At 51.9% G+C, this 12654-nt stretch overlaps 1 protein-coding gene across 6 annotated transcripts; it reads left to right on the top strand.

The window, feature by feature from the left end:
• The first annotated feature begins 2654 nt into the window (after positions 1-2654).
• On the top strand, positions 2655-12303 carry ccdc28a (coiled-coil domain containing 28A). Of its 6 annotated transcripts, none has more exons than XM_036962877.1 (6): positions 2656-2814; positions 3339-3542; positions 3631-3797; positions 6413-6567; positions 11601-11623; positions 12011-12303. In XM_036962877.1, exons 2-6 carry the CDS (start codon positions 3388-3390, stop codon positions 12063-12065), a joined length of 555 nt encoding a protein of 184 aa, XP_036818772.1. In that variant the 5' UTR covers positions 2656-2814; positions 3339-3387; the 3' UTR covers positions 12066-12303. The 6 variants fall into 6 exon arrangements, with proteins under 6 accessions (XP_036818773.1, XP_036818772.1, XP_036818774.1 ...); XM_036962879.1 differs by having other exon boundaries at positions 3326-3542; positions 12015-12280; XM_036962880.1 differs by having other exon boundaries at positions 3326-3542; positions 6413-6595; positions 12011-12280.
• The last annotated feature ends 351 nt before the right edge of the window (positions 12304-12654 follow it).

Below are 12654 nucleotides of genomic sequence, written 5' to 3'. Positions count from 1 at the left end.
CATCCTGATGGTCTACATCCTGGGTATTACTGCATTCACCACAGCAGTTAGATAACTGTGGTCTACATCCTGATGGTCTACATCCTGGGTATTACTGCATTCACCACAGCAGTTAGATAACTGTGGTCTACATCTTGGTGTTTACATCCTGGGTATTACTGCATTCACCACAGCAGTTAGATAACTGTGGTCTACATCCTGATGGTCTACATCCTGGGTATTACTGCATTCACCACAGCAGTTAGATAACTGTGGTCTACATCCTGATGGTCTACATCCTGGGTATTACTGCATTCACCACAGCAGTTAGATAACTGTGGTCTACATCTTGGTGTTTACATCCTGGGTATTACTGCATTCACCACAGCAGTTAGATAACTGTGGTCTACATCCTGATGGTCTACATCCTGGGTATTACTGCATTCACCACAGCAGTTAGATAACTGTGGTCTACATCCTGATGGTCTACATCCTGGGTATTACTGCATTCACCACAGCAGTTAGATAACTGTGGTCTACATCTTGGTGTTTACATCCTGGGTATTACTGCATTCACCACAGCAGTTAGATAACTGTGGTCTACATCCTGATGGTCTACATCCTGGGTATTACTGCATTCACCACAGCAGTTAGATAACTGTGGTCTACATCCTGATGGTCTACATCCTGGGTATTACTGCATTCACCACAGCAGTTAGATAACTGTGGTCTACATCTTGGTGTTTACATCCTGGGTATTACTGCATTCACCACAGCAGCTAGATAACTGTGGTTTACATCCTGGGTATTACTGCATTCACCACAGCAGTTAGATAACTGTGGTCTACATCCTGGTGTTTATATCCTGGGTATTACTGCATTCACCACAGCAGTTAGATAACTGTGGTCTACATCTTGGTGTTTACATCCTGGGTATTACTGCATTCACCACAGCAGTTAGATAACTGTGGTCTACATCTTGGTGTTTACATCCTGGGTATTACTGCATTCACCACAGCAGCTAGATAACTGTGGTCTACATCCTGGTGTTTACATCCTGGGTATTACTGCATTCACCACAGCAGTTAGATAACTGTGGTCTACATCTTGGTGTTTACATCCTGGGTATTACTGCATTCACCACAGCAGCTAGATAACTGTGGTCTACATCTTGGTGTTTACATCCTGGGTATTACTGCATTCACCACAGCAGCTAGATAACTGTGGTTTACATCCTGGGTATTACTGCATTCACCACAGCAGTTAGATAACTGTGGTCTACATCTTGGTGTTTACAACCTGGGTATTACTGCATTCACCACAGCAGTTAGATAACTGTGGTCTACATCTTGGTGTTTACATCCTGGGTATTACTGCATTCACCACAGCAGCTAGATAACTGTGGTCTACATCCTGGTGTTTACATCCTGGGTATTACTGCATTCACCACAGCAGTTAGATAACTGTGGTCTACATCCTGGTGTTTACATCCTGGGTATTACTGCATTCACCACAGCAGCTAGATAACTGTGGTCCACTTCCTGGGGTTTACATCCTGGGGTTTACATCCCAATGTATGTCAAGTGTTCCAGACCAGACTGGGGAGTTTCTCTGGACTCCACAGGTAAATCGTGGGAAAGTTATTGGTTGGACACACTCCAGGCGGATGGACGGACGGGGGATCAGATTCAGCTGGTTGGATGGAAGCGGTAGGTACAGTTGTCCAGGAGGTCTTGCTCAGCCCCGCTGGAGAGTTCAGGTTCCAGACACTCTGTGAAATCAAGGCTGTTTACTAAAACGTTGGTGAGTGAGAACTATCATAGTTTCAGTAAGTGAGACAGTTGTTTTGCTGTTTATATGTTTTATTCAACCTTTATTTAACCAGGTAAGTCAGTTAAGAACAACTTCTTATTTACAATGACGGTCGACCCCGGGCCAAACCCAGACGACGTTGGGACAATTGTGCGCCGACCTATGGGACTCACAATCACGGCCGGTTGTGATAAAGCCTGGAATCGAACCGGGGTCTGTAGTGACGCCTCTAGCACTGAGATGCAGTGCCTTTGACCGTTGTTCCACTACATGCCTTTCTAATGCGTGGTGCTGTGAGCCACTGACCTGCTGTGTTTCTCCTCAGCCTCAGGCAGCAGCAGGTGGCTTCTAGGTTTTAGGACAACAAGCTGGCATGCTCTACTACCACAGACAGAAGGCGTAACCCAGACATGTCACAGGGGCTATAAAGCTGAAGCATCCGTTTAGAATGTTTTCTCACCACCAAATATGGTAGTGAGAGGAAGTCCAGTCGCGGGTAGTGGGAATGGATGGAACTGGCAGAAAAATGAGCTGACATTCTGATCATTTTCTCATCGATGAAATATCTGATCTCAATACATTTTTCTGCTTCCAAAACTAGAATTTATTACAAACGTAGTGCACTCTGTTTTATAGACCTGACTCTTTGCCAAAGTGGTCAAATATTGCTTTGTTTAGAAGGAGTGCAAGGTCGAATTGAGTTAGTTCACACACAAAACAAGCCAAAAGGATATAACTAGCTCATGTTTGGCTTTACCCAACTCCTTGCTTGTTCTGCCCAATATGCTTAATTTACTCCCATTGTAAAACGACAAAGATGAACTATTTTGGGTTATAAATCATAGACGAGAGTGCAGATCTATCGCCCTCTATCGGTTTAGTCATAATAATAAGGAAGACTTCGTGGCTGTGGTAACTAGTGAAGACCGCAGTCAAGCTAACAACAACAGATCAAACAGGTTTAAAATATGTTCACATCGAATGAACTAACTACGAATAACTTCAACAACGGAGAAAATTGAGGTCTGTTGCTAGCTATATGTTATTACAATTTGTGTAGTAAGTTGTGTAGCTAAATCAGCTAGCCTAGTGTAGTTATTTAGGCTGATTTGATAGCAATGCTAGCTAGCTAACGTCGATAACACGTCGTTGTTTAGCTAGCTGCTTTGCTCTCGCTTTCAACAACTAGTTCAGCTATTGACAACTAGAAATACGACGTTGCTTTCCATTTTATGTGCATTTTATGTGTCTTTTCAGTGAAACTACAAAGACACTTCCGGGTTTAGTTGGCACTGAGAAGATACCAGTTCGCGTTAACTAGTTGGTAAACAAGACGAGACTTGGAAGGCCTCGCGATACTACTACTAGTTAACTTGTTAGCTATGGGTTTTGTTCGGTTGGTTAACTAGCTGGACCCAACACTAGCAGACATGCCGTGTTGTTGTCAGTAGCTGACAGTTGCAACGTAAGCTAAGTTAGTGCGAGGTTGGGGTTACTAAACTTGTCACCGTTTATTGTTTGATTACTATCCTAGATATTTTCTGCAGGACTGTCCAGTGACTAACTACTAACTAGTGAACTACATATTATGATGCCATGGAGGATAGGAAGCTGAAGAGAAAGATTTCCAGGCCCTCCACCAACCAGGCCCCTGCCCCACCGACCAGCACCCGGAAGAACACCGCCTCAGGACGGCATCTGGGCTTCAGCCACATGGGTACACACTCCAGCCAGAAGGGGAAGAGCCGCAGGTAAGAACCATAATCATCTGGATGACTTGAACTGCTTTGAGGTGAAGTTCTTAATTTGCTTGTGTGTGTGTGTGTGTGTGTGTGTCAGGGGTGTGAAGGCCAGACCGCAGCAGGCTTCAGGCAGTAAGGCAGGCCAGAGTCAGGCGGACCCCATCCAACACTCCTTCCTGACGGACGTCTCCGATGTGCAGGAGATGGAGAAAGGACTGCTGAGCCTTCTCAATGACTTCCACAATGGAAAACTACAGGCCTTTGGTGAGACCAGGGTTCCAGTGGCTCAGTGGATAAGTGTCTGCTGCTGAAAGAGCAGATTACCTGTGTGTTAATATGCAGGTGAAGTTTTACATGAACACTATCTATGACCACTCATCTCGCTCCCTCTCTCCCCCCCTCATCTCGCTCCCTCTCTCCCCCCCTCATCTCGCTCCCTCTCCCCCCCCCCCCCTCATCTCGCTCCCTCTCCCCCCCCCCTCATCTCGCTCCCTCTCCCCCCCCCTCATCTCGCTCCCTCTCTCCCCCCCTCATCTCGCTCCCTCTCTCCCCCCTCATCTCGCTCCCTCTCTCCCCTTCTCTTCTCGCTCCCTCTCTCCCCCCCTCATCTCGCTCCCTCTCTCTCCCCCCCTCATCTCGCTCCCTCTCTCTCCCCCCCTCATCTCGCTCCCTCTCTCCCCCCCCTCATCTCGCTCCCTCTCTCCCCCCCTCATCTCGCTCCCTCTCTCCCCCCCTCATCTCGCTCCCTCCCTCTCTCCCCCCCTCATCTCGCTCCCTCTCTCCCCCCTCATCTCGCTCCCTCTCTCCCCCCTCATCTCGCTCCCTCTCTCCCCCCCTCATCTCGCTCCCTCTCTCCCCCCCTCATCTCGCTCCCTCTCTCCCCCCCTCATCTCGCTCCCTCTCTCCCCCCCCCCTCATCTCGCTCCCTCTCTCCCCCCCCCCTCATCTCGCTCCCTCTCTCCCCCCCCCTCATCTCGCTCCCTCTCTCCCCCCCTCATCTCGCTCCCTCTCTCCCCCCCTCATCTCGCTCCCTCTCTCCCCCCCTCATCTCTCTCCCTCTCTCCCCCCTCATCTCGCTCCCTCTCTCACCCCCTCATCTCGCTCCCTCTCTCCCCCTCATCTCGCTCCCTCTCTCCCCCCCTCATCTCGCTCCCTCTCTCCCCCCCTCTTCTCGCTCCCTCTCTCCCCCCCCTCATCTCGCTCCCTCTCTCCCCCCCCTCATCTCGCTCCCTCTCTCCCCCCCCATCTCGCTCCCTCTCTCACCCCCCATCTCGCTCCCTCTCTCCCCCCTCTTCTCGCTCCCTCTCTCCCCCCCTCATCTCGCTCCCTCTCTCCCCCCCTCATCTCGCTCCCTCTTTCCCCCCTCATCTCGCTCCCTCTTTCCCCCCTCATCTCGCTCCCTCTTTCCCCCCTCATCTCGCTCCCTCTTTCCCCCCTCATCTCGCTCCCTCTTTCCCCCCTCATCTCGCTCCCTCTCTCCCCCCCTCATCTCCCCCCCTCATCTCGCTCCCTCTCTCCCCCCCCCATCTCGCTCCCTCTCTCACCCCCCATCTCGCTCCCTCTCTCCCCCCTCTTCTCGCTCCCTCTCTCCCCCCCTCATCTCGCTCCCTCTCTCCCCCCCTCATCTCGCTCCCTCTTTCCCCCCTCATCTCGCTCCCTCTTTCCCCCCTCATCTCGCTCCCTCTTTCCCCCCTCATCTCGCTCCCTCTTTCCCCCCTCATCTCGCTCCCTCTTTCCCCCCTCATCTCGCTCCCTCTTTCCCCCCTCATCTCGCTCCCTCTCTCCCCCCCTCATCTCGCTCCCTCTCTCCCCCCCTCATCTCGCTCCCTCTCTCCCCCCCTCATCTCGCTCCCTCTCTCCCCCCCTCATCTCGCTCCCTCTTTCCCCCCCTCATCTCGCTCCCTCTCTCCCCCCCTCATCTCGCTCCCTCTCTCCCCCCCTCATCTCGCTCCCTCTCTCCCCCCCCTCATCTCGCTCCCTCTCTCCCCCCCCTCATCTCGCTCCCTCTCTCCCCCCCTCATCTCGCTCCCTCTCTCCCCCCCTCATCTCGCTCCCTCTCTCCCCCCTCATCTCGCTCCCTCTCTCCCCCCTCATCTCGCTCCCTCTCTCCCCCCTCATCTCGCTCCCTCTCTCCCCCCTCATCTCGCTCCCTCTCTCCCCCCCTCATCTCGCTCCCTCTCTCCCCCCCTCATCTCGCTCCCTCTCTCCCCCCCTCATCTCGCTCCCTCTCTCCCCCCCTCATCTCGCTCCCTCTCTCCCCCCCTCATCTCGCTCCCTCTCTCACCCCCTCATCTCACCCCCTCTCTCACCCCCTCATCTCGCTCCCTCTCTCCCCCCTCATCTCGCTCCCTCTCTCCCCCCTCATCTCGCTCCCTCTCTCCCCCCTCATCTCGCTCCCTCTCTCCCCCCCCTCATCTCGCTCCCTCTCTCCCCCCCCTCATCTCGCTCCCTCTCTCCCCCCCCTCATCTCGCTCCCTCTCTCCCCCCCCTCATCTCGCTCCCTCTCTCCCCCCCTCTTCTCGCTCCCTCTCTCACCCCCCATCTCGCTCCCTCTCTCCCCCCTCATCTCGCTCCCTCTCTCCCCCCTCATCTCGCTCCCTCTCCCCCCCCCCCCCCTCATCTCGCTCCCTCTCCCCCCCCCCCCCTCATCTCGCTCCCTCTCTCTCCCCCTCATCTCGCTCCCTCTCCCCCCCCCCCCCCCCTCATCTCGCTCCCTCTCTCCCCCCCTCATCTCGCTCCCTCCCCCCCCCCCCCCCCCTCATCTCGCTCCCTCTCTCCCCCCTCATCTCGCTCCCTCTCTCCCCCCCTCATCTCGCTCCCTCTCCCCCCCCCCCCCCCTCATCTCGCTCCCTCTCTCTCCCCTGCCCCTCTCCCTCTAGGCAATGAGTGTTCTATAGATCAGATGGAACATGTGAGAGAGATGCAGGAGAAGTTGGCTCGGCTGCACTTTGACCTTTATGGGGAGGTGGACGAGATGCCCGAGGACCAACGGAAGACCGCCTGCGACTCCAACATGGACAAACTGCTGCTCAACGTAAGATCTGGCAATAGGTTTGGTTAATGTAAGTATTCAGACCGCTTTGTGTTACAAAGTGGGGTTTTACAATGGATTTAATTGTCAATTTTTTGTCAACAATCTACCTAAATTACTCTGTCAAAGTGGAAGAACTTTTTTTTTTAAAAGATAAATAAGAAATTATAACAGAAATCCTGTAGTTCCATAACTATTCAGCTCCTTTGTTTAGGCAAGCCTACATTAGTTCAGGACAAAAATGTGGCTTTAACAAATCACATAAGTTACATATGGACTCACTGTGTGAAATAATAGAGGTTGACATGATTTTTGAATGACCACTCCTTCCTCTGTCCCCCATACATACATACATAATCTGTAAGGTATTGAATTTCAAGAACAGATTCATCTATAAAGACCAGGGAGCTTTTTTGAAAAGCCAGTGATTGGTAGATGGGTAACGATAACACGAGACATTGAATATCTCTTTTTTTAAAGCATGATCAAGTTAATAATTATGCTGTGGATGATGTATTAAACCACCCTGACACACAGATTTTTTTATGTTTTTATTTAACCTTTATTTTAACTAGGCAAGTCAGTTAAGAACAAATTCTTATTTTCAATGACGAGGTTAACTGCCTGTTCAGCCACATGAGGTCTAGCATTGTCTTGCATTAGGAGGAACCCAGGGCCAACCGCACCAGCATATGGTCTCACAAGGGGTCTGAGGTTCTCATCTCGGTACCTAATGGCAGTCAGGCTACCTCTGGCGAGCACATGGAGGGCTGTGCGGCCCCCCAAAGAAATGCCACCCCACACAAACCGGTCATGCTGGAGGATGTTGCAGGCAGCAGAACGTTCTCCACGGCGTCTCCAGACTCTGTCACGTCTGTCACATGTGCTCAGTGTGAACCTGCTTTCATCTGTGAAGAGCACAGGGCGCCAGTGGCGAATTTGCGTTCTCTGGCATATGCCAAACGTCCTGCACGGTGTTGGGCTGTAAGCACAACCCCCACCTGTGGACGTCGGGCCCTCAAACAACCCTCATGGAGTCTGTTTCTGACCGTTTGAGCAGACACATGCACATTTGTGGCCTGCTGGAGGTCATTTTGCAGGGCTCTGGCAGTGCTCCTCCTGCTCCTCCTTGCACAAAGGCGGAGGTAGCGGTCCTGCTGCTGGTTTGTTGCCCTCCTACGGCCTCCTCCACGTCTCCTGATATACTGGCCTGTCTCCTGGTAGCGCCTCCATGCTCTGGACACTACGCTGACAGACACAGCAAACCTTCTTGCCACAGCTCGCATTGATGTGCCATCCTGGATGAGCTGAACTACCTGAGCCACTTGTGTGGGTTGTAGACTCCGTCTCATGCTACCACTAGAGTGAAAGCACCGCCAGCATTCAAAAGTGACCAAAACATCAGCCAGGAAGCATAGGAACTGAGAAGAGGTCTGTGGTCACCACCTGCAGAACCACTCCTTTATTGGGTTTGTCTTGCTAATTGCCTATAATTTCCACCTGTTGTCTATTCCAGTTGCACAACAGCATGTGAAATTTATTGTCAATCAGTGTTGCTTCCTAAGTGGACAGTTTGATTTCACAGAAGTGTGATTGACTTGGAGTTACATTGTATTGTTTAAGTGTTCCCTTTATTTTTTTGAGCAGTGTGTGTATATATATATATATATATATATATATATATTTATTTTTTTCTCTCTCTTATGCACCTGTCAATGTTTGTCTATGGAGATTGCATGGCTGTGTGCCCGATTTATTTATTTATTTTTAATTAAATTAATAGGTTTTTATATATATATATATATATGCACCTGTCAGCAATGGGTAAGGCTGAAATAGCTGAATCCGCTAATTTGAAGGGGTGTCCACATACTTTATATATAGTGTATAATGGGGAAAGGTTTCCCCATCTACACCAAAGTAAATCTACTGTCAGACTGTGTGAGGCACATCACTCTGCAGGTTGCACATGGTGAGATTGTTGACTCCTAAATTGATTGTGCAGTTTGTTTGGGCGATTTTACAGCTAACTAGCTACTTTACATGCTGATATTGGCTTTGATATTATTGTGTGTAGCAATGTTTGTTTGCTAACTAGCTAGCCAGCCAGATAGCCCATAGAGAGAGAGCATTGCATTGAGAGAAGAGAGTGAATGTTCCTGAGTGGCCACGTTACAGTTTGGACTTAAATCAGCTTGAAAGTCTGTCAAGACTTGAAAACAGCCATCTAGCCATGATCCCCAACATCTTGACAGAGCTTGAAGAATTTTTTTAGAAGAATATTGTCCAAATATTGTAAAATCCAGGTGGGCAACGCTCTTATATAATTTACCCTCTTATATAATTGACCCGCAAAAAAAACTCCCAGCTGTAATTGATGCTAAAGGTGATTCTAACGTGCAATTGACTCAAGGAGCTGAATACCTTTGCAAACCTTTTAAAAACATTTTTATTGATTTTTATGTTTAGTGTTTTGTATAGATTGTTGACACAAAAAAAACAACTATTAAATCCATTTTAATCCCACTTTGTAACACAATTAAATGTGAAGAAATCCTAGGGGTCTGAATACTTTTGCAAGAGACCACATATATTTTGTTTATTGGATAGGAAAGAAAGAGGAGAGTGCTGAAATAGCAGTGGGATGGATTCTGGCCCACGCTGCAGGGGTAGATGTGGATTCTGGCCCACGCTGCAGGGGTAGATGTGGATTCTGACCCACGCTGCAGGGGTAGATGTGGATTCTGACCCACGCTGCAGGGGTAGATGTGGATTCTGACCCACGCTGCAGGGGTAGATGTGGATTCTGACCCACGCTGCAGGGGTAGATGTGGATTCTGGCCCACGCTGCAGGGGTAGATGTGGATTCTGGCCCACGCTGCAGGGGTAGATGTGGATTCTGACCCACGTTGCAGTGGTAGATGTGGATTCTGGCCCACGCTGCAGGGGTAGATGTGGATTCTAGCCCACGCTGCAGGGGTAGATGTGGATTCTGACCCATGCTGCAGGGGTAGATGTGGATTCTGACCCATGCTGCAGGGGTAGATGTGGATTCTGACCCACGCTGCAGGGGTAGATGTGGATTCTAGCCCACGCTGCAGGGGTAGATGTGGATTCTAGCCCACGCTGCAGGGGTAGATGTGGATTCTAGCCCACGCTTCAGGGGTAGATGTGGATTCTGGCCCACGCTGCAGTGGTAGATGTGGATTCTGACCCACGCTGCAGGGGTAGATGTGGATTCTGACCCATGCTGCAGGGGTAGATGTGGATTCTGACCCACGCTGCAGGGGTAGATGTGGATTCTGGCCCACGCTGCAGGGGTAGATGTGGATTCTGGCCCACGCTGCAGGGGTAGATGTGGATTCTGGCCCACGCTTCAGGGGTAGATGTGGATTCTGGCCCACGCTGCAGGGGTAGATGTGGATTCTGGCCCACGCTGCAGGGGTAGATGTGGATTCTGGCCCACGCTGCAGGGGTAGATGTGGATTCTGGCCCACGCTGCAGGGGTAGATGTGGATTCTGGCCCACGCTGCAGGGGTAGATGTGGATTCTGGCCCACGCTGCAGGGGTCGATGTGGATTCTGGCCCACGCTGCAGGGGTAGATGTGGATTCTGGCCCACGCTGCAGGGGTAGATGTGGATTCTGACCCACGCTTCAGGGGTAGATGTGGATTCTGGCCCACGCTGCAGGGGTAGATGTGGATTCTGGCCCACGCTGCAGGGGTAGATGTGGATTCTGGCCCACGCTGCAGGGGTCGATGTGGATTCTGACCCACGCTGCAGGGGTAGATGTGGATTCTGGCCCACGCTGCAGGGGTAGATGTGGATTCTGGCCCACGCTGCAGGGGTAGATGTGGATTCTGGCCCACGCTGCAGGGGTCGATGTGGATTCTGGCCCACGCTGCAGGGGTCGATGTGGATTCTGGCCCACGCTGCAGGGGTCGATGTGGATTCTGGCCCACGCTGCAGGGGTCGATGTGGATTCTGGCCCACGCTGCAGGGGTCGATGTGGATTCTAACCCACGCTGCAGGGGTAGATGTGGTTTCTAGCCCACGCTGCAGGGGTAGATGTGGATTCTAGCCCACGCTGCAGGGGTAGATGTGGATTCTAGCCCACGCTGCAGGGGTAGATGTGGATTCTAGCCCACGCTGCAGGGGTCGATGTGGATTCTGGCCCACGCTGCAGGGGTAGATGTGGATTCTAACCCACGCTGCAGGGGTAGATGTGGATTCTGACCCATGCTGCAGGGGTAGATGTGGATTCTGGCCCACGCTGCAGGGGTAGATGTGGATTCTAGCCCACGCTGCAGGGGTAGATGTGGATTCTGGCCCACGCTGCAGGGGTCGATGTGGATTCTGACCCACGCTGCAGGGGTCGATGTGGATTCTGGCCCACGCTGCAGGGGTAGATGTGGATTCTAGCCCACGCTGCAGGGGTAGATGTGGATTCTAACCCACGCTGCAGGGGTAGATGTGGATTCTAACCCACGCTGCAGGGGCTTAGACCACCGTAAAAGTAGAATCGGCTAAATTACGTTGCCACGAGCAGCACTGCAAGATATTGATATGACGGAGATGAGACTTCAGTGAGTCGCACACTGTATCTCGTGGTTGGCTTCGCTCTGTTCACCGCGTGGTAACCAGGACACCAAAACAGAGGAGAAGTTGAGCCTCGCGCTTCAACGCTCTTAGTTGTTGTGGAATTTGACCCACTTGGTTGTTTACTACTTTCTGCATCTGGGTCATATCGCAGAGTCTACCTTTTTTTAAAGTGTTTGTTGGATCTTGAAATTCTGTTAACACTGTGAAAGTACTTGGTAGCCGTCTAGGCCCTAAGATCCCAACACACAGGGCCTCCCTCAGCGTGTCAAACAGGGATTTCTCCGTTTTCACAAGGCCAAAGTTAGGCCTAATCTCCAGATCTAAGCCTTCTCATGTGAGAACAAAGCCACATACACACACACCTCATGCTCTGTGTATGTATCGTGGCTCAATGTTAGCTGAATGTAATGAAACATCTCTGTCCCTCTCTACAGCTAGAGGAACTGAGTTCATCAATGTATCCTTTTAGAAAGACTTGTGTGGACATGGTTGGTGGGTGTGTGTGTGTGCCGACTTGTGTACTGTGTGCACAGAGCGAGTGAGTGAGGGGTGTGTGGGAGGGGGGGGCTAAAAGCAGAGTTAGTGAGGTGTGGGAGGGGGGGCTCAGAGCAGAGTGAGTGAGGTGTGGGAGGGGGGGCTCAGAGCAGAGTGAGTGAGGTGTGGGAGGGGGGGCTCAGCGCAGAGTGAGTGAGGTGTGGGAGGGGGGGCTCAGAGCAGAGTGAGTGAGGTGTGGGAGGGGGGGCTCAGAGCAGAGTGAGTGAGGTGTGGGAGGGGGGGCTCAGAGCAGAGTGAGTGAGGTGTGTGTTTCAGCTGTTCTCCTTGACTCCAATCTCCTCTCCACAAGTCAGAAGCTGAATCTGGCAGACAGCCAGGAGATACCCAGGACAGCCAGCATTTAAGTCGGTCTGCAGTCAAGTCTCATCTCCTTGTCTCCTAACCTCCTCTCCTTATTTGATTTCCTTATCCCCTAAATTCATTTCCTTATATGCCTCTTCTCTTCTCCTCTAACATCCCCTCCCCTCTTCTCCTCTCCTCCACTCTCCCCTCTCCCGTCCCCTCTTCTCCTCTCCTCCACTCTCCCCTCTCCCGTCCCCTCTTCTCCTCTACCGTCCCCCCCTCTTCTCCTCTAACATCCCCTCTTCTCCTCTCCTCCACTCTCCCCTCTCCCGTCCCCTCTTCTCCTCTACCCTCCCCTCTACTCCTCTAACATACCCTCCCCTCTTCTCCTCTCCTCCACTCTCCCCTCTCCCGTCCCCTCTTCTCCTCCACCCTCCCCTCTTCTCCTCTACCCTCCCCTCTTCTCCTCTACCCTCCCCTCTCCCGTCCCCTCTTCTCCTCTACCCCCCGTCCCCCCCCCCCCCCCCCCCCCCCCTCTCTTCTCTTCCCTCTCCTCTCCTTGGGGCTAGGGGTTTATGGGATTGGGCCTAATCACCATCCTCCACTTATCTGTCGAACACACTGCAAACACAGTTGCACATATTTGCGACG

The sequence above is a fragment of the Oncorhynchus mykiss genome, chromosome 25, assembly GCF_013265735.2.
Source record: "Oncorhynchus mykiss isolate Arlee chromosome 25, USDA_OmykA_1.1, whole genome shotgun sequence".
NCBI classification, from domain to species: domain Eukaryota; kingdom Metazoa; phylum Chordata; class Actinopteri; order Salmoniformes; family Salmonidae; genus Oncorhynchus; species Oncorhynchus mykiss.
Note: the sequence above shows the minus strand (reverse complement) of the source record. Positions and strands in the feature narration are given on the sequence as shown.

Excerpts from the sequence above, each read along its gene's own strand:
- ccdc28a (XM_036962877.1), top strand. The coding sequence starts at position 3,388 with ATGGAGGATAGGAAGCTGAAGAGAAAGATTTCCAGGCCCTCCACCAAC. Across the intron at positions 3,798-6,412 it reads TGGAAAACTACAGGCCTTTG|GCAATGAGTGTTCTATAGAT; the intron begins GTGAGACCAGGG and ends CTCTCCCTCTAG. Across the intron at positions 6,568-11,600 it reads TGGACAAACTGCTGCTCAAC|CTAGAGGAACTGAGTTCATC; the intron begins GTAAGATCTGGC and ends CCCTCTCTACAG.